Here is a 22,789-nt window from a genome sequence, read left to right on the forward strand (position 1 = left end):
GCACGAATGGGGGTTTACATGACAAAGAATCAAATAGCTAATCTGTGCGACATACTGGCATTCGTTATATATTATATTTGCATATCCTTCATTCGATTAATACAAGATTTTTCTATCGAAATGACCAATGACCATGCTTCTAACCCATTAACCCCTGGAATGTTTAGCAATGCATTGTTTCTGTACGTTTTTCTTAAAAGATTATCATATATTCAGAAAAACAAAACACAATCTATTTCTATGTTCACAGGAAAAAAAAGCACACAGTGGTATATTTTAAACATTTATTTATTTAAAATCCACGTGAGAATTATGCTATTTACAAAAAGTGACTTTAGTTATAAAGGATGGAATGTATTTGATCCCATCTGCAGGCTCATTGCTTTAGAAGGGAAAGTGCTTGTGATTCCAACATCCCAAGTCTGTCTTCCTCCAAGGTCCGCTGGACTTCAACTGTCTGCCGACTGACCAGAGCGGCGAGTTCCAGAACATCCAGGAAAACTCTAAAAGAATCACGTCCATCAAAAGAGCTGTCAAAAACTGGAAGTGAAGAACTCAATCTTTCAACCTGAGCCATAAACACACTCAGACCATAAAACACCACACTTCTCATGTCACTACAGAATTCTCTGTACTGATTTTTTAAAATAATTTCTGAATTTGTTCCCTCTCGTGACGCACGTTTCGCGTAACTCGGGTAATGACCAGACTGGCAGTCTCCACCACCAAGTTGATAAGGATTTCCATGTCTCCATAGAACAGAGATTGAAAAACTGACGATTACATGGCATCTGAGTTTTACTCAGTATATAAATAACCCAATTATCTCCACTAATGATTTAACAGGAAGACCATTTCTTGAACAGAAAAAAAAACATTAGGCCCTTTAAAAAGTTATTACTCTGCACCTTAAGGCCACATATTATGAGGCAGGCCTTATAGTCATACCATCTATATACAGCTATACAGTGGCACGAAATAACATTTTTCCAGGAACAGGGTGCAATACACAGCATTTCAAGTGCAAAACAGGGGGGCTGGACACAAGGGTTTATATACATAGTGCAAGGTGCATGTAAATGACACATACAGCAGCATAAAGGGGTGGGAATACATATTGTATTGTTATTACTTATCTGTTTACTCATCTGCTATTTTTTTGCAGGCTTACCTTGAGAGCTGCTCATCAAGCCCCTGTGTTGCACCTTTGATCTCACTCAGAAACCTGGAAGCCTGACCTGACTGAGATGCTCCATGACACCTCAGTAATACCTTCTCACTCTCCTTCAGACAGACTTCTGCCTTATCTGCACAACCAAGCGGAAATGTCTCCAGTGAAGTGAAGTATTAGCAGCATATCATAAAAGCGCGTGAAAGATATATTCTAACCTAGAAACTCCCTTCGATCTCCCTCAATGTGGAAGTTTTTCACTGGAAGCTGGTGGCGAGTTGTGTCCAGCGCAGTGGTGAACACTTTGTACTCCTGTGCAAACTGCTCCACTTCCGCCTCAGCCGGGGTCAGTGCTGCGACCTGCAGATATATCAAGACCGATTTATCAACCACAGTTTGGTCTTTAAATCATACTTTTATCTGAAAGACTAACCGCTAACCTTGAGTATCATATCAAACATCAGCATCGTCGAAATCCCTTCAACCATCTGCAATTCAGAAATATTACCTGCATGTCCAGGAGGTCATTGAATTGCTTGCACTTTTCCCGCCGAAGCTGCTTCCATTTCTTCTCATGGAGCCTCTTTCGCTTCTGCTCCTCTTCCTCCATCACTGCTAATATGCTGCCTTCTGCCTCTTCTTTCAGTTTTTGTGTATTACTCTCCATCTGTGATTGAAGCCAAATTATCCCGGCAAAAAAGCTCTTAGGAAGGAAGACGGGGCATTTGTGGCCGCTGCACTTCAGAACCGTTTTCCCAACTTCAGCAAGGAATCTTCATCGACTGAAGAGTTTAAAACCAGACTGAAGACTAACTTCTACTCTATAGCAACTCCATGTCCTTCAATGATACGGGTGCTGCTCTCTTGACAAGAAGCATATGCTTTCGTTATGCTGCTGGTTATTGTTTTATTTTGTGCTTTTTCTTATTAATTGTATCTCAGTGGTGTTTTTCATTGCTTTTCATTAATTTTGCTGTGGTTTTGTTTCATTTTTATGTTGCTGATCGTGAAGCACTTTGGCTATAGAACTATGGTTCAGTGGTAAATCTGCTATATAAACAAATGGCCATTGCCATATATGGAGCTATGGATTTTCACTCAGCTAAAAGCACGGTAATATACATAAAACCAATAGGTATTGTACCCAAAATGTCTTACCTTGGCTGTGAGGAAAGTCAACATAAATGTCTGCATCTCCAAGAACTTCTTGTCGTTTTCTGGGTCTGCTGTATACTGTTTTACTGTCTTTTCTGTATGATTTAAAATAACAGATTGGTTTATTTTGCTCACACCTAGTTAGATGAACGTGCAAACGCTTTGGAAACAACACTTGCCTTTAATAGCGGACATGTCAAACTCTGGGTGAACGCAGTGACCATCTAATACTGTGGACTGCAGGATGCTTCCTCCCAATTGTGAAGGCTCCAAAATACTGGACATCATTGCTGCGGGAAAAAAAAAAACCTTAAACGAACATACTTTTATTTTAACGTTATTAGAATATCAGGAGGGTGACTTGCACATTTTCCAAATTCTGCTACAGTGTAGCATTTTCAAAAAAGACAAGTAACAAATTTCTAATGTATAAAGCAAAAACTAACAATGAACCCTGAATATTACACATCATCTGCATCATCAATATCCCTTCAGCCATTTGCTACTCAAACATGTTACCATAAATGCATCCAAGTTCTGGCTTTTCAACATACAGCAGAAAGTGCTTTAAAGGCAGAAAAGTAACAACAAAAGATAAATCAAAACACAGTAGAAAAGCAAACAAAACAGTGTAGCATCTTTCTTACACGCAGGAGTATTAAGGGACTGAGGAGCAAGGGAGCGTCGAGAGGGCATCTCCAGGGAGAACTTCTGACCACTCCCCATTTTAGGGGAGGCAGGCCTTGGTCCCACAAAGATGGACTCATTGAGCACAGTGTTCTGTAAATACACATATTGACTACTAAAGACGACATCCAAAAAACAGGCCCCTGAAAAAACTGCAAACGTTTAATCAGTTTTATTTCATGCTCAGTGGGAGATATTAATATTAATGATGCTTATCTCAGTAGCCGAGCTGTCAAAAATAATACAGTCAATTTGCTTTGCTAACAGATGAAAATATGAATATTACTTATATTTTAAAGGAACAGTTGCAGGGGATGTCCTTTGACATCGTTGAATGCATCCTCGCCTAATAGCAACGCCTCCAAACGTTACTATAGCTACTGCTACTTCACGTGGGCGACATGACTGTTACCTTTGCGGGCTGCTTCCGGTCAACAGCTTGTAGATAACGGGACTTGACTATTCTACCGGAAGCTGTAAAATGTGAAAATGCACATGTTAACACTGAGAAGGGCAGCTCCATTTGCAGATATTTAATACAGATCATTAGTGTGTGTGTGTGTATATATATACACACCTTTTTTCTTCGTCGTTCCGTTAAAGCTGCCGCTGCTGTTTTCACTCCCACCCTTTGAACTAAAGCAAAAAGCAAATAAATTGGGATTAAAAACAGCTATAAAATGATTAAAGGATAAGTAACAATTCATAAGTAATGATATGCCTCCGAATTTACATAAGAAAAGCAGTTCAAGGCTAATATTTATATAACCATTTAAGGCCAAAACAGATTATCCAATCCCACAGTCTTCTAATCGCTAATCCGTTACAGGGTCCTGGGTCTGATTATTTCGTTAACAATTTCGCTTGCTGTAATTTCTACGCAGTTCTTTTGTTTTTCAAACATTTTGGATAAGCAAATCTATCGTACCACATATTTTCAGCTTACTCTAAGCTTCTTAATACTGACTATTTTCGGTAATACCTTTTTTCAAAAAAAGTTCATATGTCTTATTTCTAGTGGGAAAACATATTATTGGACTGACTGGTTTTTCTGCACTTCTGCACTCACTTGTTTGAATCACCCAAAGCAGCTTTCAGAGGTTTGTGGACCGTTGAAGCTCTTCTCGCCGCCATAATTTTTCGAAGAAACCCGCCGGTGCAATACGGTTATTTCCGGCTGGCAGCAAACCACTTTAGCTCTGGAAAAATATGCTAGTTTACTATGCGATTTATACATATAAAAAGTTTAAATGAACTAATAACCTAGCAACATATTATATATATATGCGTATATACCCAGTATAATACCACATGGCGCACATAAAAAAATATTGCTGGATATTTAAGACGGGGTGGTTATTACAGCATAATACTCCATCGGACAGTATTTAGTGACAGACAGGAACAGGAAGTTCAGCAAAGCACTTCGTAAACTAATCTTTACTTGTTTGCATTTTTTTATTTTAAATTTTATTAGTTTTTTTTTATTTCTAGCGTATTGCGACGCGTGGCAGACAGAATTATTTTGTAACATTCTGTGAACATTAGACATTGTCGCTTCTGTTGGAGGGTGAACAATTTATGGGTGGAAATATATGTCATTTTTGGAATTGTCTGGAATAGTTGTCATGGTTAGTTCATTAAAAAAATCACGTCATATTGCGACTATAAAATAATTTGTTGGTTAGTTCTGTTTTCGATTAAATTGGCAATGTGCGCCATTTCATTGCTACTGTTAGTGTCTTATTGTACTGTAAACAAATGTATAAGTGTGACTGTTTCGAAAACAACTGGGCGTTGCATGGAAATATGAGTTACTGGTATGTTACATTTTAATGTTTTTTTCCCCCAAATTCCAGTCAGCAGCGGAATTTCAAAAGGTACTGAAACGATTCTACGACCTGCAGGATGAACGAGCGCAGGCTTACAAGCTTTTCGAAGAGTAAGTCATTTTAATATAAACGAAAAATGTTTTGAGTGACGGTTGTTATAAATCGTTGCTACGTTTTTATCTTGCAGGGGTCATGAGGCGTATTTGAGAACTGGGCCCCACTATGATTTTGAACATTACAAATTGCTGGTCCACGAGATAACACAGGCCTTTTCCGGGATATCGAAGGAAATATTAGAAATCAAACGGCAATTGCATGAAGACTTCGATCGTCCCGATCTCTCCGAGCACGTTGAGAAGCTGCAATTCAGAGAAAAGACAAAGCTGGAGCAGGTGTGAATACATTTCGCTTTGCAATATACTGGTATCTTCTGGAATAAGCGGGGCTTACTAAATACAATAAAGACAAAGATATCAAGCAATGTCATCGGAATCGACAACATCACGGCATCGGAAATGTTGGATTTGCAAAGTTCTCTTTGCTTCACAAAATATGTTGCATGAAGTACTCACTTTTGACTGGCTTGTTGCCTTTTACAAAGTGGACAGGAGATTGATTGTCCTGTCTCTTGACTAAGTTCAATTTTCAAAACAGGGCAGATCTTTTTTCCCCTCTGGTGTCACTTGAGCATGAACTTCAAAAAATTATTATAGCGTTTGGCCGTTATTTTATTTTATTTGAAAGCAAATCTTTTTCATTGGGCTATTTTTTTTTTCTCTCTCCTCCCGGGATCTTGCTTCTAACGAATGAAGCCCTGATTTTTGTTAAGGTTATGCAGGGTTGCCGACTTTGGTCAGCTGACTGCCGTGAGATTGTCAATTCGAGACAAGTCTGTACACATGCATTTACATGTATGTAGTCGTTTTATTGTCTTGTAAATAGTGTGTAGGGTTTGCAAAATACCCAACGCTTTTGATGTAGCTAATCTTTGGTTTACAGTGGAATGGTATAGATTTGCTGTAAGATTTCTTGCCTGAGCGTGAGATTCTGAAAGCTTGAGTGTCACGCCAGATGCAGGAGATTTGGCAACCCTCGGTTACAAAATAGGTGAAGTTCATGAAAATTGCTCCAAGGTGTTACAATTACATACCTTTATATAATTTCAGTGATTCTGCCTGAAGAAATAACATTGTAATGTAAGAATGATTTTCAGCAGGAGGCTAATGAGCTGGTTTCATCTTCAGGGGGGAAGTTTCATATTAACTGATCTTTAACAAGAGACACTTGGCTCTTCCTAGGGGTATTCAAAAATGACAGAGGAGTCTAGTATTAACAAATTAATCATTTCTCACTTTGTATGGAGCCAGGTGTCCTGTGATAGCAGTTACGAGATTGTTTAGTGTACAAAGCCCCCCCAAAGCATAGCAAAACATTGTAAAAATATTGTAACATTATCATATCTTTTTTTTGTCTCTGTCTGATTACAGACAGCCAAGCTGCAGTTGGCGAAGCAAAATGCCTTGGAGCATCCAGACGATGAGGACTGTCAAGAGAAAATTCAGGAAATCAGACAGCAGTAAGAGCCGTTTCAGTCCTCTCCTCGTTTTGTATTCTCAGTATGTTTCCCAGTATGAGGGGATTGTCACTTGACCAAAGTGGAATCCTTATGCCTTGTTTATCATAGCTTTAGAGCAGGGGTCTCAAACACCAGTCCTGGAGGGCCGCAGCCCTGTGTAGCTTAGTTCTTTCCCTGTTCCACCACAAATGATTCAGCTCAAGAGCTGTGTGGTAATTAGCACAAGGAGTTGAATCATGTGTGTTAAATGAGGGTGAACCAAAAACTGTGTAGGGCTCCAGGACTGGAGTTTGAGACCCCTGCTTTAGAGGCTTGTTTGGCTCTGTCAACCAACAGTGCAGTGGGTTAAATTCGCAGATGTCATTGGTTTTGGATCATGTGACACTATGATTCGGATGTGTTTTGAGCCTTTTTTTTTTTTTTGAAATCTGCTTTTCTTTTCTTGGTAAAGTTCTCCATGCTCTGTCCCGTGTCTTTTAAGTGTGAAATGCTTGTGCTGACATGCAAATGATCTCATTCTTCCCCAGTATTATAAAGAACCAGGAGGCACTGGGTGAGATCCTGCAGGACTTCAGATATGACTCTGAGGAACCTGAATGATCTGAGTCCTCCCGCTTGGTGGTGCCTCACGGACAGAATGGAAAAGACTGGACTGCAGTAGCTTCCTCTTTCATTTGTCTGTGTTACCCAGTCGGGACAAGTACCATCAATATAATATAACCCCTCTTACTTTTGAGGTTCCCTTTGAATTTGAAGGACACTTTTTGTGCTGTCAGGTTTCTGAAAAAGAACTGAATTACTTTGCAAAAAAAAAAAAATCCCTAAATGTTACTTCTGCCAACCATGGTTGTGGTTATAATCAGCATGAACATGTGTGTATATATAATCATGACTGATCAAAAACAGTTTTTAAAAACATTTTTTATTGTTTTATGAACAATTATTTTGTGTAATTATCGTAATTGTTATTGCTACCTACACATAACTTAGAGATATACATGTATTTAAATATGCTGATACAGTTCAATACAAAAATAAAAGCAACAAAGGTGTCTATAGTCATACAGTCACACGCGCAGTTCACACAGTTCAACAGGATGATGTGAATTCCACCTACTAAGCACCCTCAAGTGCCTCCACATCCTTGGGTCAGATCAAAGCTTCCATGTGACCAAGGACCCACGATTCATGAAGCTACCGGCCGCCTGCATCATGGTGTGGAGACCTGCCCACAGTGCTGGATTTCGTTTAGACGACAACAAAAAAAGAGTCAGCCGGCAAGTGGAATCCCTAAAGAAAGCACGCGCAAAAGTCCTGGTGCTGAACAAAGTGCTGTTGGCCGTTGGTTATTCTCCTCCTACTGGTGGAAAAAAACTCGGGCAGGTTGGCGATTTTCTTCGGTGCACCTGATCCTTCTGTGATTTAAATTTTTTTTTGGATGGGAGTCGGGGGTGTGATACTGTGATACGAAGGCACCTGAATGATGTGACGATGGCCCCCCCATTTCCTTATTTTTGGGGTAGAGGGGCTGCGGTGGTGGCCACAGGATGATGCCACACTTACTGGTCTCCATGCGTTGTGTTGCTAATAACTTACTGATGCTACATTCAGACTGGTGGTTCTTTCAGTGCTCCTGGATGAAGATACATATTTTTTAATCAAAGAAATCCACTTGGGGGGGGGGGGGGGAATGCAGGTTTTGGTGAGAATCCTTCCAAGGCAGTCGTACGGATCTGACAGAAGGCAAGTTTCTGGTCACAAATCCCAGTCTGTTAGAAAAGTCCTTGGTAAACAGCACCATGAAGTGCAGGAAATTTCCATACAGTTTTTTTTTTTTTTTTTTAACCTGGAAGTTTCCCCCAATGTATCCCTGCAGGAGTTTGGCCCTGGTGCACGTCAGAATACTGAATGTCTTGTATTCTATTCTATTTCGCATTTAAAAAAATACATATTTTGCTTTTGTTGTGAGACTGCTATGATTTATCGCCTTGTAGAATCTGCAAGAAGGAAACACATTTATTTATTTTGCTTTGCCAAGTAGTCTTTAAAAGGTCATTTTCACTCTGGATTTTTCATATATATAGTAGTTGTGTGTCCTATTTGGAAGAAACCAAAGCAGGATTATTAAACTCATTGTATGTAAGCTGACAGAATCCCACCTAACTAAATATGTGATGGTATTTTGACTAACAGTCCACTCCCCAAGTAGCACAATAACCGCTGACTTGGTTCATGGGGTGAGCAGAGGATGTGGGTTAGCAGTGATCTGCACAAAGGGTTCAGTCCTTCTGGCTGCCATTTGGGCTGTGTTATAACATGAAACGGGAAGTCAGCGTCACAGCGAGCAGCCAAACGCAAAAGGAATACATTAAACTCCTCGTTAATTACATTTATATGCATCTTTCTCTTTGTTGTGGTAATTGACAGAAGATCGCAAATCTCTGCGCCATTAAAAAATGCAATAAAACGAGAGTGCATGACTCAAAAATGCATAAGTAAACTTTCTCTGTGTTCCAGTGGAATAAAGGCAAAACCACTTAATTACCTGAACATGACTCTGTCTCATGCCAAGGCAAACAAAAGCAGTTCTTGGAAGGGTGGTCTGCCCTCTAGAGGCGGTGCGTGCTTTATATGGAATTCAGGGGGGGACTTTGGATGTGAATAAAATGTATAATCCTACTAATTTTGGGGTTGTGCAAATAATGACTGCAACAGAGATGGAGACAAAGAGCGGGGTATCCTTACCTACCTGGTTGCGCGTTTTGTGGGACTTCTGTAGCCACACGCGCCACTGGTCATACAGCTTGATGCTCATGCCGCTGCAGCCGTAGGCGTGCTTGCGCACCCAGCCGAAGAACTGCTTCAGCTCCCGCCGCAGCGTGGAATTCTGCTCCCCGGACTTGGGGTCACATGACCCACTCAGCAACCGCTCTGCCAAGGCAATGGGGGATATCAGCGAGCACTGAACAGCCAGAGACGGAAAGTTCAGGTCTAGAAAGTAAAAATCCAGACTAAGGTTTTGTTTCAACCAACCAGTTGAGTATAAAGAGTCACAGTCAACTCAACGGGTTGGTTGAAACAAAACCTTGGTCTGGATTTGCACTTTCTAGACCTGAAATTTCCACCTGAACAGCAATGATCAGAAGACAGAATTTAACAGTTCTGATGGTCTGCACGGCTTCACTGTCTTAAGAACATTCATTTAATGTTCATGTTTAAGAGCAGCATTTAAAACTGAGTCAAAATATATAATAATTTATATAACATAAATTAACACTGGCTGAGCTAAAGCTCATGACAGACATTTCCTCTTCTTTGGAAGTAAATAGAATGTAACCCATTATCTGGTGTTATGTCTTCAGATCTGTTTCTACTTAATTTTCATGTCCTCTAGTGATATTCTGAACCTGAATGTAGTTGGCTGGCTGCATTTAACCATATCTATCTTTGAAGATTTGGAGGGGGAAAAAAAAGCCAATCAAGCACCCCCACGGCCTTCTGCCATGTCTTCTTAAATTCTTTGAATCTGTTCCTGTAAGATTCCAATCACGTTTTGTTTTCTTGTTTCGCTGGGGTCACATGCGGTTTGTATTTCCTACGTACAGCATGGTGCAGCTTGGACAGCATTTAAAATGTACTTCCAATGTCTGTCATAACATTTGGCCCTGCCTTGAAGAACACAGATAAGTATTTAGCTGTCACTCAAAAGGCACATGAGGAATCTATTTGCGGAAAAATCCTTCAGGACGGAAGCCTCGCTATAAATAAACGGCACAATTTAATGCCCATATTTCATTACTGCATGACCACCTGTGCTGAGAGATGTGCGGGGGCCCCTCTGTGCCCAAACACAGCCGAAAGTGGACTCCCCTTTACATTCCCCCCCCCCCCCTTTACATTTTCCCACCCCGTTACCCACCTAGCTAGAGGCGCCAGATGTGTCACTGCATGTTTGTGTGGCGATATCTGATGAACCGAGACGTTTCTCGTCCGTAGGGCAGCCGTAAACAATGCAGCATGAAGAAAATCTTACTGAGTGTCATTAGCATTTTATCCATTTACTTAAACAAGAATAAATTAAATCCATAGCATGCAAACTTCCAAAACTAAATCCATGTACCACTTCTGACTGAACAAACCCTTGTAGCAAATAAGAGTAGCACAATCTATTCTACTGTCCATGATAGCAGTTCATTATTTTAAATGGAAAATGACAATGTTATACTTAGGAGACATTTTTATTTGAAACAAAATCACTTGTGGCTCCATTGTTGTTTTGTTTACAATTATTTAAATCCATAAACTATGTTAAGTTTAGTTTGTGTTGGATACTGAAACACAAAAAATTATTCAATTTTCTTTGATTCAGCTATGACTCGTATGGTAAGATATTGTGCAAAAGTAGTTACAGGTGACCTCAGAAAGATTGTTTTGCGGGATAAACCCTACCTATAAACATGAAATAAACCATTCAAAGTGCACTAACGTCTGGCTCATCAGCAGCACGACACTGACCTTGTGTTTTCATGTAGCTCTCTGGACGTCATCGTGCCGAGTTTCTCGGATAACGAGCCGGCATTAAGGCCAAATGAAATAATCCAGACAGCATGGCTATGATAGCAGACTGGTTGATTTTCCATTGCGACTTAGACACAGCTGTTCCCAATGCCCTCCACATCCACTAGGATGCTCTATAGCTAGCGGTTGCGCTATCGACCGTGGACTGCCCTGTCGTTTCACGCCACGCGCCTCCCTAACAGTAGAAGTTCACCTTTCTTAGGCGCCGAGAATCGGCGGTTGACTCTGGAAAAAACACTGCTAATTTTGCCATGACCCAACTCCCATTAAAAGTGCTCAAAGTCAGCCAAGACCACATCAAAGACTGAAAGCACGACTGGGAGAAACTCAAGTTCGGGGTGACAGCCCTTCTTAGCCACCCCCCCCCCAGGGGCTTCCAGAGCATCACAACATTTTTGACCTAATGAGTCCGATCCTCAGGAACTCACAGATAGTCCATGTTTTTGCTCCCTCCCACAAATTATTCCTTTTATTAAAATTATTATTCATTACAATGTCATGCAAAAATGTTAACTGTCTGTGCGTCCCTGAGGATCAGACTGAGAAATAATGACCTAATGTCACGATGTAACCTCTACCGCGATTGGCCTGTTCCACTCACCGCTGTTGGGGGTAGAGGCTGCCGTCGGGTTGCTCCACTCACTCCAAATGCCAGCTTTCCTAGAGCCATAGATGCCCACGGGGTTGCATCGTACCTGGACAAAGTAAACCGTGCCAGCCCTCAGACCCGCCAGCCTGCAGGACGTCTGGTTCCCAACGTCGTCCACGACCTGACAGAAGACAAAACACTGACAGTGTGCTGTGGAGCGCCGCAACCAGAAGCTGGTTCACACCAACATATACGCTCTGTCCCACTAAACACTCAATTCATAAGCGTGCGAACACAAGCTTGCAATCAAAGCCACATTTCACTTTGCACATTCAGCAGGCCATCTTGCCCTGGACTGTCTCAGACAAGAAAAGACTTATTGACTTTATTGGGAGAACAAAACATTACTGCTCCGAAACCCACTTTAAGGGGTCGTAATTCACTACATGATATTAAAAAGAAAAGCCGTGTTGAGGAGATTTTTACTTCTTTAATTAGTTTTCTTAATTGCAGCAGACAGCTTATGGGTTACAGAAGTGGAGACTTAATTTTCCAATCAACTGAGGAATGTCATAATCCTTTTCACTTCTTTTTATTTCATATAGTCGTCCAACTTGCACCCGAGAATCCGAGTCTTGAGCCTTATTCACAGCTCCCGTGCCGAGTGCGGAGCCGTACCTTCCAGTCGGAGCTGTCCTCTAGCCGGTAGCGGATCTGGTACTTGGCTTGAAAGAGGAAGTCTTTGAGGGCGGGAGGTGTACCCCAACGTACACTGAGCTGGTCCTCCAGCTCCCCCACGCGACTCACCAGGATGTCGGCAGGGGGGTCCGTGGTCACTTGGGAGGAGACGGACGCAGAAGTTTAGGACACACTTCAGACCAGGGGTGAGAAACGACGTATAACGAAGAATATAGCCACTAATTCGCTCTATGTCAAATACACAATCCATGACATCATATCTGTGGAATGCACAAAGAAAATAAGCATATAATTTTTACCATATCCTTATAAAGTCGCAATATAAAAGAAAACTATGGGGAGTTGGTGGAGACAAGGAATACATTTTTTCCACAGCGATCAAAGATAGTGGATTCACAGAGCTTGGTCTTTGTTTGGCATCTTTATCTCCTGCACCAAAACATTTAACAGAGAAAACCTCGTTTTGACCTGTGCAATCGCTGTCTAAGTGAACCTGAGTGCTTTTTCTGAATACCACAGGCAAAATCCCTGCATAAATCATAATTATAAATGCTGTGCTCTTCAAAGCCATCCACTGGTTCTCTTTCTTTCGCCATACCGCCCCAGATGGAGACATTGCCCTCAGCCCCCTGGTCGATTCAGCCCTGCTTTTCCCCCTTGAATGTTTAATTCACATATTCCTCCAAATGCCACCACCCCCTCTGCTGTGCCCCTTAGTGCTTTTCATGATTATGACTATTAACCAAGTCAAAGAACGCACAGTTATCAAAGTAACTCCTGTTCAAGCTACCAATCCTGTGCTTAATAATATGAAACATGCCCATGTTTCAGGCTTCAGTATTGCAGTTACGGGTTTATCCCTCTGGGGAAAAACACTTCAGTAACAAGTCCAGTTGAGACCATAAGAGGAATATTCTGAGTAGAGCAGTGATTCCCAACCCGGTCCTCGGGGGCCCACAGACGCTCCACGTTTATGTTCCCACCCAGCTCCCTGCCAGACAGTTCACATTTTTGTTCCTACCGGAAGCTGGGAGGGAGCGAAAATGTGGACTGTCTGCAGGTCCCTGAGGACCGGGTTGGGAAACACTGCCCTAGAAGATGACATAAAGCAAGAATTCCTGTGGGCCCCACGCCACCTGCAGGACTCCCATGGGACTGGACCGAAAATTAGAAATACAATCCGGGACGGGTCTGTACAGGATTAAACTCCGCAGGAGCGTACAGCATCATTTCCACAATCATCAGGCGTAGCAGACCCACTGCGTTTGGTCTTTGTTTGCCATCTTACTCTTTTACACCAAAATATTTAGCGTAGAGAAATCCTTGTTTTGAGCTGTGCAATCGCTGTTTACAGAAGCATAAATGGGAGGCAGGAGACTTGCAGATAATAGGACCAGCTACATTTGGGAAAAAGGTCCCTACAAACTACAAACAATCACTACAACTACAATCACTACAAACAAAAGTTTTAGCGAGTGACTGATTTCATGATGCTAACATGACAGTTTTTTCTCTTAGCCTCTTTGTCCTGTGTCAGGACATTACTACAGGTGACAAACCCTGCTAGGACTATATTCTGAAAAAGACTGAGAAACTGAACTTCTGATACTGAAAGGTACAAGTGACTATGACTCTTGCACATTATGCACACATACTGCTAAGTCTCTGTATACATATTGCATTCTTGTACATAAAGTTGACTTGGCTGATACTTAAAACTGTACTATAAATTATATTATTTTATATACTGTAGTTTATTTTCAAATAGTTTATATTTATACTTAAATTATTTCTATGTACATACATATACACATACATAATTACATATTTAATTATATCTTTACCACCATTACTACTACTGTTATAATTAATTATCATATAATTATTATATACCCAAATACTAATCTAGTGTTTTACTTTTCTGTATATGCGTAGCTAAATGCTGAATGTTCTTTGTAATGTCCTTTTTCGGAATATCTTATAATAGCTCCACCAAGACAGATTGTTTGGAAACATACTGGGTCGATAAAAAGATGATTCTTATTCTGATTCTGAAAAATTGTAAGAATCTATTCCTCCGCAGCAACAGTTGTTGCCAATTTGCATTTTATCAAATTAACTTATTTTATTGAAATACATGCATTCTTGATATATTTAAAGCACATCATCAGCTATTTTGCGGTTTATTTTTCCGTTAAAAAGTCAGATACGACACTGGCTAGATTTGTTGTATCAATCTGCCTTTTGATTTTGAATTTTATTTGATTGATTTTCTTACAGAGTATCAATATAAATGTACATTATTTACATACTTAATTTGCATAGTTTACTTGTTCTGAAAACTATTTTGTTGAATTAAAACGATGCATAGCTAATGGGACAAGAGGAATGGAAAAATGAATTAAAGGGATATAGTTTTAGAAATCACATATATGGAACGGGAGACAATAAGGCAGGATAGGACTAGATTGATTTCTTTTTTTATTTTTACAGTATAGGAATGAGAAAGGGAAAAATTTTGATGGGACAAGACAGGACAGGACTGAGAATCCTCTCACGTATCATTCTGAAGTGCCCACTTGTGTTTTTCTGTTTAGGGAGCTGTTGCTAACATCCTGCTTTCACTGCACACTGCACACTGCACACACTGGTACATTTACTGGTTTTATCAGAAAGCCTCTGGGGTAGGCAATCAAGAAAACATTCCAGAGGTTATTGTTTCTGTTACTAAGGGGGCGAAGATGATGGGAGGGTGTGTCACACATCTGCAATCCCACCTTTCTCCTTCACCATCCCCCTCCCATTCCGTCCTGCAGCTTCTTCGCAGGGCGTGGCTCAAGGAGGCTAAGTCTCAACACAAAGGTCACCTTTAATAGCCTTTTTTTCTTCCATCTCCGTTCCCAAGGACACTCCTAAGGATTCCGCGATCCTTGCTTCATCTCAACCCTAATGAACACGACCGATCCCAGTATTACACCACATGTACGTTTACATTTTACACAATAAGCAGACGCTTTTGTCCAAAGCGACTTACCAGGGAGGCGAATAGCACGTTATAAACATATATGCTGTCAAGCAGTCGACTAGGCATAAGGGCAGCTAGACTGAGCTTCCAGTGAACGTCCAGGTACGAGTGTAAGCAGGATAAGAGCAGGAGCTACTCAGCAACATCTAACAAAGCAAGAACCTAATAAGACTGTTCAAGGACCAGAAGTGCAACATTAATAACATTCAGGGAACAGAGAGAGACATCAGGCTAAAAGAGGAATTCATGGAACAGATGGGTCTTGAAGTGTTTCTTAAAGGTACTCAGTTATTTATTTTGATCAGTTTTACTCTTTGTTTTCTTTTAACTTTTTTCTGATCACTCATAAGAATATATTGGTCTTTTTGAATGAGTTTAATAAGTAATCCGAATGTACAGGGTAGAATAGTTAAATGATCATTTTTTCCGGAACGCTTTTATTAGGGAATGAAACAGTGGTGACATTCAATTTGGAAATTCAAAATTCCAGCCATAACGGTGTTTTATAAATCTGAAAAAGAGAACATTAAATGGAGTGGGAAGCGCAGGTGTCAGAGTGTGAACGCATAATTCTTACGCAAACATCATGCACTTATCCTTCCTGACTGTAAGCATACTTTTGATCTACCCTGTATGTTTAACATATCGCTGAGACTTCTATGGTATTTTAATTTATCTCATTTATTTTTACTTCAATCAGGAAGGTTAACGTTTTCATGGCGCTGGGCTCTCTGGAGGAGACATGAAGGGCTGATCTCGCACGAATGCACGACTGCGGTCTGTGAGAGCCTGCCTGCTTTGTCACGCACCGCGGCAGATATGTCTGTCCGTTACGGCTCCACACTCCCTCTCGTTCTGCTTGTCACACGGTGCCTTTGTGCTGCAGGCTCCTTCTAACAAACAGGAGCTACTGGGCCAGTATGCACACACTTACCTACATCTAGGATATCTAAGGTGATGACATCAGAGACGGCAGCTCCGAGCTGGTTCGACGCCTCCACCCAGATCTCGTAGGGTGTGAAAAGGGCCAAATCACGCGGGATGTAGCATGTGTATGGATGCCCGATGTTATAATCCTCGCACTCCCTTTCTCGGCCGTACCACCTGAGTGATACAAAACCAAACATTACTGTCAAACTTATCTACAAATGAGTATTCAACTGCTCAAACGAGTATTCAAGTGCTCAAATGAGTATTCAACTGCTCAAATGAGTACTCAACTGCTCAAATGAGTACTCTGCTTTTATTATCCTGCAAAGTGTTACCTATCAGCCCTTGTAGTAAAGCCACTGTAAATTAATAATACAAAAGCCATTTCTAAAATAGTTTACACATTGATTTATATTCATAAATGAAAGATAATTAATTCTCTATGGTTGTTGACAGGAAATTATGTTTGAGGGACTAGACAGAAAGACCAAGCTCTAATTCAGGGAGATTTTGAAGGGGTTTTTGGAGCCGTACCTAAGCTTGTACTTGAGGGTGTATTTGGTCCGTATGAAGGTCTCTCCTTGCCCCCCAGGCGTCCACCTGCACGTGAGGTCCTTAGTGTTCCTGGACCAGCAGGTCAGGTTCACTGGCTTCTCAGGAGGCACTGAGGAGAAACGGATCCAGATTTCATTCACCTGGCATTTCGTATCGCTGAGAGGATGCCAACACTTCATGCCAACTCACTAAACAGGACCACGTAACCACATGCCACTCCAGAAACATATGATCTAATGAAACAACCTAAACCTCAGGCTCTTAAACTAGATTCTTTGCGACACCTGTCATTAACATTCCTAAAGGGTTTATTCAAAGATCCTATGACTTAAACTCAGATAACAAGCACAGCGCTCCTTATAAACCCTGCCACTAGCTGAGGTTTAAATCCACCGCTCTGGCCTTAGCAGGCCTGATTACATTAGTGTGAATGGAGAATGAAGCCGTCTAGTAGCCCATGTCCTTCTGTACGCAAAGCTGGTATGTTTCATATCACCGTCACTCATGCAAGGTTCAGCTGCACCTGCAGCACATTTGCTCTCACATAAGGCTCGATCACATGCCGCATATTATATGCTAAATTCTAAAGTGCGTATCCAAGCCTAAGTTACAGCGATAACCTCTTTAAAGACTGAACCCTATTGATCCATCTTGTTCAGTCGATATTCATTAATGCACATTCTAGTAGGAGCCACAAAGTGGTGGGACTCTGGATTTCAGATTCAGATCCTGAATCAGATTCAGATCCTATATCTGAAAATAGAGAACATTAATTGCAGTCGGAAACATGGGCGCTGCAGTGTGAACGTATAATTGTTATGTAAACGGTTTGCCGACGGGGGAAAATTTTCCAAGCGATGGTCAGGTTTGCGTGAATGCGAAGGTCCATTAGGGACGGCCTTTCTCCGCCACAATACCACGGCCCACTAACGGACCACGGCTTGAGAAATCTTGCTCTAGAGAGTCACATCTTCCAGCCGCTTACCCTGCCCAGGGTTGCCTGGAGTCTCTCCCAGGCAGGAGAGGGCACAGGGCAGGGGTACAGAGTGGGCGGGATGCCAGTCCATCGCAGGGCACAATCATACATGACAGGCAACTTACAGGCATCAATTATCCCCACCGCATGTTTTTGGGCAAGCAGGGGGAAAATTCACAAAATACAGGGAGAATATGCAAACCGCATACACACACACACACACACACATGCACACACCGCAGAATTGGAACCCCGTTCCCTGGAAGCGTGAGGCAATAACGCTTCCCAGCATGCCACCCAAGAATGGGACGTAAACAATGTATTTCCAGACCATTAGCACAGCCTGCCTGTTGTATCAAATTAAGTGCTACATCGAAACGCTTCAGCTAGAACTCAGGGCAAAGACGACATGAAACGACAGTAACTTCCGTCCCAATCCCAGACTTACTGCCGACGTAGAGGCAGGAACCTGCCAGCACGTGACCCCCGCTGTTGTGACACACCAGGTTGTCACCTGACTGTTGCCGGGAGCCGTTGAGCCGGTCAAGGGTGACAGTGAGCGCGGTGGGGCTCAGCAGGTTGTAGATGCCGCTGGGTAGGCGCCTCCCGTTTAGTGTCCAGAACAGGGTGCTGGCGTGGAGCCCCAGCTCGGGGCTGATGGAGCAGGTCGCCGTCAGGCTGGAACCGACCCGCAGCGCCGGATCCTGGGGGGAGACGGCCGCCACCTCTGGGAGACGGGTAGATAAGCCAGGGGGATTTATAACCCGCGGTGATGATGGGAGATTTACGGCTCCTATGCTGAGACTGTCGGGAGAGATCACTCGGAAAGGTCGCGCGAGGTTCTTCGTCAGACCCATAAACGCTTTACCATACCGTGATCTCTAGCTGCCCTCGTCCAGCTCGACATTAACGCCGGTGTGAAACGTGCTGGAGACACTGTTGTTGTCAGGGGTTATCAAGTCGGGGAGACTTAAGGGTTAATGTGAGAAAGTTTATTAAGTTTGTTCTTGGTGGGTGGGTGGAAAAGCTATCTAGCATATGTGCCAAAATGCTGAATTTGCTTTATCTAGCTACATTCATTTACTGTTGGCGTTCATGCATGGTAACTATACACTCCAAAAATGAAATATGAACACAAAGGAAATTAAACGTTTTCACATAAAACAACAAATGAGTGGTGGTTTAGATTCCAAGGCTTATGAGAGATTAGAATGATGTATTTCAGCTATTACTGAATATAACCTCCATGAACCGTTTTAAACATCGAGACAATTACGGCCTAAATAGATACAGAGGTAAGAAATCCTTCAAGCTCTAAAGACCCCTAGCAAATTATTGTTGCAAACAGTAAATAAAAGGCTTAACCAACTGCTTATAAAAATGACCAACTTTAAAAAATTAACAGTGATAATTATAAATACAGATAAATACTGATTATTCCGCAGGTCTAGAGCTTCACGTGTTTGCAGGATTCATCAAACATGCAAGAATTCAGTTCAATGAAATAGGATGCATAGGTTTTTAAAAGCACATCATTAGGTTTGGGGGATTTTAATAAGACTTTAATATTTCCTCAAAATGATTTGAAAATTAAAGGACTTTTTTCAAACATTAAAATCTAATGCAAAAATAAGGCACGATTACTCAAATAGTGTAAGATTATGCAAAAAAATTAAACATCATTTTCACCATCATATGACTTTTGCCTTTGAATATAGAAAAATTCAACAACTGACATATTATTATTTGGATTTTCAGTGCGATCAAGATATTAAAAACACACATTTTTATTTCTAAAAAAAAAAGAGCCTTTGCCTGATTTATCCACAAATACAAAAGGGCATTTTTAATGAATGCAGTTCATGCTTATATGTTACTCAATTTAAAATATCAAAGAAATAAGAACCTTAAAACGAAAAGAACTGTTCTGAGTAACAGTAACTAAAGAGTGTTTTAATTACAATAAGCAGTAGTGTAAGTAGTTATAAATCGCACAACTTACGTATAGCAACTGTCTTTTTGATAAAGTTTGATTTAAAGAATCCAATAAAATAACAAGAAAACGTGCAGTGCAAAAAGTGGCTACAATGTTAAAGTTACGTGGTAAAATTACTGAATATCAATATCATTAATATTTTGCATTAATTTCTTTCAGCATACACATAAAAATTAATTTAAATGATTTATTACAGTGGGTCTAAAATATTGATTAATTATACTGAAAAAATGTATAATTAGTTTAGATTTTTCTCAAGTGTCATGTTATTAATATCGCATTATATATGTTACGATGTAATAGAAAAATCGCGGCTATTTATCTCATGGCAAATATTCTACCACCATTTATAGTGAGAATTTTATTTCGTAGTTTATTGATATGTTGTTTCACGTGAAACATTTAATTATATTACACATGTTTTCTATTTACTATTTAATACAGAATAATAAATAACAAGTAGCCTAAGCATATCAGAATTATATTCTTTTATATTTGGCATCAGCAATAAAAATGATGCATAACCTCGACCATCTTGAGTCATAATAAATGCTAAAATAGCAGAGTTGAGTTTGTGGACGCCTGCTGTTGTTTTATATTTACATATTCCTGACTAAACTTAGTATTGCGAAGATACTTAACTGTCAACACATACAGGCGTTACACATAGCTGGGATGAAGTATATCATATCGTCATACTAGCATAATTTCCATATGATCACCGTTGGATTCTTCGGGGAGATGTACGAATGTGTCTTTTTGTGGGAAATCGACATTTCCTCCTGCTATAGTTCACTAAAATAATATATCCTGACAATGCGAAGACAGCAGTCGGCAGTGAGCTACGGCTGTCCTGGGTTTTATGTTCTGTACTTACGTGTCGAAGAAGATAGCACACGAGGAACAAACAGGACGAGAAAGAGTAAGGTGATCATATTTCAAGTACTTTGTGACTTTTTTTCTCGTTTGCTCCTTTGCAGTTTCTTTCCTGTTCCCTTCACACACGTTTGCAAGACAAAAAAGGCACTAATCCGCCGCTCCGGGCACTTGGTACAGTTGCTCGTCTGATTGTGAGTCGTTCGGCAACTTCACAGCGGTTTTATTGCGCTCCGTATCCCCTCCGGCCGTCCGTGCCCCGCTAACGTAATAGAAAGTTTGCGATACCTAGCGTTTCCCTGCAGTTTAGGAATGGTTTGCTTTGGTGCACGCCTCAACAGCTAAAACATACAAGTTGATACTTTTCAAGCCCCTCCCAAGCCTTCCCACACAGTAACTAGTCATTTTTCCTTCTTTTCATTTAGTAAATTCCTTGTTCCTCCCTTTCCCCTGACTGGGCTGATTTTTAGAATAATTGACTTGTGCATTTTTCCCGTATCCGGTAATATTTTCGGTGCAGGCTGGTGGGTGCGTGAGTCACTGGATTTCGCGAAATCCGCGGTACGAAGGACTCTGACAGCCACAGAGAAAGATCTTTCATGCTGAACGACGTTGCGTAATTCCTCTTTCATTGTGGTTTTAATGAAGAAACCTTTACCCTAGGGTAACAAGGAGGTAGTCGGGAATGAGCTTTTATCGTGGCGCTATATACGTTAAAAAACAGGGTAGAAATGTTATATCCTGTGTTAAAACACCCTGGGCTACAATAACATACATACTCAGAATCACAGAGTCGTCGATTCTCTTGTAACTGTAGATGCTTAATTCAGACATTGCGATAATTTGTTTTTCATTATTAGGTCAGAGTGTTATAAATTTGGCGTAATCTAAAACTAATTTTAAAGAGCAATCCTGTAAGCATATACAATGTAATGCAAAAAAAAAAATATATCAAATGAACATACCTCCACGTGAACCTGCCAAGGATAAGTGGTTGGAAGATGAGATGGGAGAATCTACCGAATATTATTTTGGCTTAGTCATGCTTTTTAGGGGAAAAAAACTATTAATTTTTCATGACTCAGTTGCAGGTATAAGCTACCTTTGCATGACATGAGAAGGGATACTTAAATAAATCTCTTAATCGATGTTTTAGGCTGTTCTGTTCTGTCCGCTTAGAAACTTGGGGGCGAAAAAGCATCCGGCCGGGATCACAATCAGGAGTGACTAATGTTTGACTAACAGAAGTGGGCACCTCCTATTAGTAGCTGGGCCAGTGACTCATTTCGGTGTCTAGTCTAAGTGTGAATGATGGACATATTTATGTAACGGAAAATAGGCTCCTTCAGCCCCTAAGATCACAGTAGCCTGCTTTGTTACGTCACAGGGTGTATTGTTATAAGCAGGACGCTTAGCCACTCGCCACGTGCCAAGCGGGAAAGTGAATGAATGGAGGCCTGTGTTTGACACTTGCTGACCGGATACAAGCTCTTGAGTCTTTTGTAGCCTGACTAGGAATGCGTCGCTCTTCCGATCACCCAGATGACATCATAACGTCCTGGCGACCCTTGACTCAGTTTTGGTGGCCACTTTGCCATTTCATCTTACAGAAATCTATATATAGTTCATTATATTAACTAGACTGACCTTAACCTCAGTCAAAGGTGTGTCAGCTGTATAGAAAATCCTTTGCTCTAGTGAATTGCATCATTGGCTTTCTTCTGTATTTAGTACATTCCTGGACACGTGGTACCATGAGTTTTGTTCGCAGCTATTCTTTTACTCGGATAGTATCCCAAGTTTAATTCATGCCCCTGCAACAGATGAAATGGTGCAAGGCATTTATGTACGTTTGTTGATGGATTGCGCATTTTCATCCATTCAGCTTCCATAACCACCCATCTCCTACAGGTTTGTGGTTCATGTACTTTCAGGGTAATGTCATAATTTTTTGCAACAGAATGAAGGGTGAGAAATACCTCTTATTCTTTATATCCCGTGTTTTGCATTTAGTAGCTATACGAAGGAAAACACTGTGGAAAAAGTCCCCAATGAGGCTTTTACAAACGGAAAAGCCTCTTTCAGGGTGATTCTAACCATTCCTTAACGGACAATTTTAGATCCTTCAGATGTTCAGAGGTTCA

At 41.0% G+C, this 22,789-nt stretch overlaps 3 protein-coding genes across 5 annotated transcripts; 1 reads left to right on the top strand and 2 right to left on the bottom strand.

Moving 5' to 3' along the window:
• Positions 1-270: 270 nt before the first annotated feature.
• haus8 (HAUS augmin like complex subunit 8) lies at positions 271-5,573 on the bottom strand. The gene is made up of 11 exons (XM_023843845.2): positions 5,418-5,573; positions 4,083-4,212; positions 3,591-3,649; positions 3,426-3,487; positions 2,974-3,106; positions 2,506-2,616; positions 2,330-2,421; positions 1,680-1,838; positions 1,390-1,531; positions 1,172-1,307; positions 271-503 (listed from the first exon to the last, which is right to left on the bottom strand). Exons 2-11 carry the CDS (start codon positions 4,145-4,147, stop codon positions 377-379), a joined length of 1,086 nt encoding a protein of 361 aa, XP_023699613.1. The 5' UTR covers positions 4,148-4,212; positions 5,418-5,573; the 3' UTR covers positions 271-376.
• rex1bd (required for excision 1-B domain containing) lies at positions 4,188-7,479 on the top strand. Its single transcript, XM_023843847.2, has 5 exons — positions 4,188-4,644; positions 4,873-4,955; positions 5,033-5,237; positions 6,333-6,421; positions 6,949-7,479. The coding sequence occupies exons 1-5, from the start codon at positions 4,609-4,611 to the stop codon at positions 7,019-7,021; spliced, it is 486 nt and encodes a 161-aa protein (XP_023699615.1). The 5' UTR covers positions 4,188-4,608; the 3' UTR covers positions 7,022-7,479.
• Positions 7,324-21,205, bottom strand: crlf1b (cytokine receptor-like factor 1b). Of its 3 annotated transcripts, none has more exons than XM_023843843.2 (8): positions 20,647-21,204; positions 18,222-18,500; positions 16,777-16,906; positions 16,247-16,416; positions 12,267-12,424; positions 11,601-11,769; positions 9,167-9,352; positions 7,324-8,418 (listed from the first exon to the last, which is right to left on the bottom strand). In XM_023843843.2, the coding sequence occupies exons 1-8, from the start codon at positions 20,702-20,704 to the stop codon at positions 8,402-8,404; spliced, it is 1,167 nt and encodes a 388-aa protein (XP_023699611.1). In that variant the 5' UTR covers positions 20,705-21,204; the 3' UTR covers positions 7,324-8,401. The 3 variants fall into 3 exon arrangements, 2 of the variants coding, with proteins under 2 accessions (XP_023699611.1, XP_023699610.1); XM_023843842.2 differs by having other exon boundaries at positions 9,171-9,352; positions 20,647-21,203; XR_002842008.2 differs by lacking the exon at positions 7,324-8,418 and having other exon boundaries at positions 9,216-9,352; positions 10,341-11,769; positions 20,647-21,205.
• Positions 21,206-22,789: the final 1,584 nt, after the last annotated feature.

The sequence above is a fragment of the Paramormyrops kingsleyae genome, chromosome 15 (assembly GCF_048594095.1).
Source record: "Paramormyrops kingsleyae isolate MSU_618 chromosome 15, PKINGS_0.4, whole genome shotgun sequence".
NCBI lineage: Eukaryota > Metazoa > Chordata > Actinopteri > Osteoglossiformes > Mormyridae > Paramormyrops > Paramormyrops kingsleyae.

What these genes read in the sequence shown, in the direction of transcription:
- haus8 (XM_023843845.2), bottom strand. Translation starts at nt 4,147, where the DNA reads ATGGCGGCGAGAAGAGCTTCAACGGTCCACAAACCTCTGAAAGCTGCT. An exon ending in GCTTTGGGTGATTCAAACAA is followed by an intron (nt 3,650 to 4,082) that starts GTGAGTGCAGAA and finishes TTTTTGCTTTAG; the next exon opens with TTCAAAGGGTGGGAGTGAAA. An exon ending in ACCGGAAGCAGCCCGCAAAG is followed by an intron (nt 3,107 to 3,425) that starts GTAACAGTCATG and finishes GTGTATTTACAG; the next exon opens with AACACTGTGCTCAATGAGTC.
- rex1bd (XM_023843847.2), top strand. Translation starts at nt 4,609, where the DNA reads ATGTCATTTTTGGAATTGTCTGGAATAGTTGTCATG. An exon ending in GCTTACAAGCTTTTCGAAGA is followed by an intron (nt 4,956 to 5,032) that starts GTAAGTCATTTT and finishes TTTATCTTGCAG; the next exon opens with GGGTCATGAGGCGTATTTGA. An exon ending in AAAAGACAAAGCTGGAGCAG is followed by an intron (nt 5,238 to 6,332) that starts GTGTGAATACAT and finishes GTCTGATTACAG; the next exon opens with ACAGCCAAGCTGCAGTTGGC.
- crlf1b (XM_023843842.2), bottom strand. Translation starts at nt 20,704, where the DNA reads ATGATCACCTTACTCTTTCTCGTCCTGTTTGTTCCTCGTGTGCTATCT. An exon ending in TGTGCTATCTTCTTCGACAC is followed by an intron (nt 18,501 to 20,646) that starts GTAAGTACAGAA and finishes CCCGTCTCCCAG; the next exon opens with AGGTGGCGGCCGTCTCCCCC. An exon ending in ACCCTCAAGTACAAGCTTAG is followed by an intron (nt 16,417 to 16,776) that starts GTACGGCTCCAA and finishes TGTATCACTCAG; the next exon opens with GTGGTACGGCCGAGAAAGGG.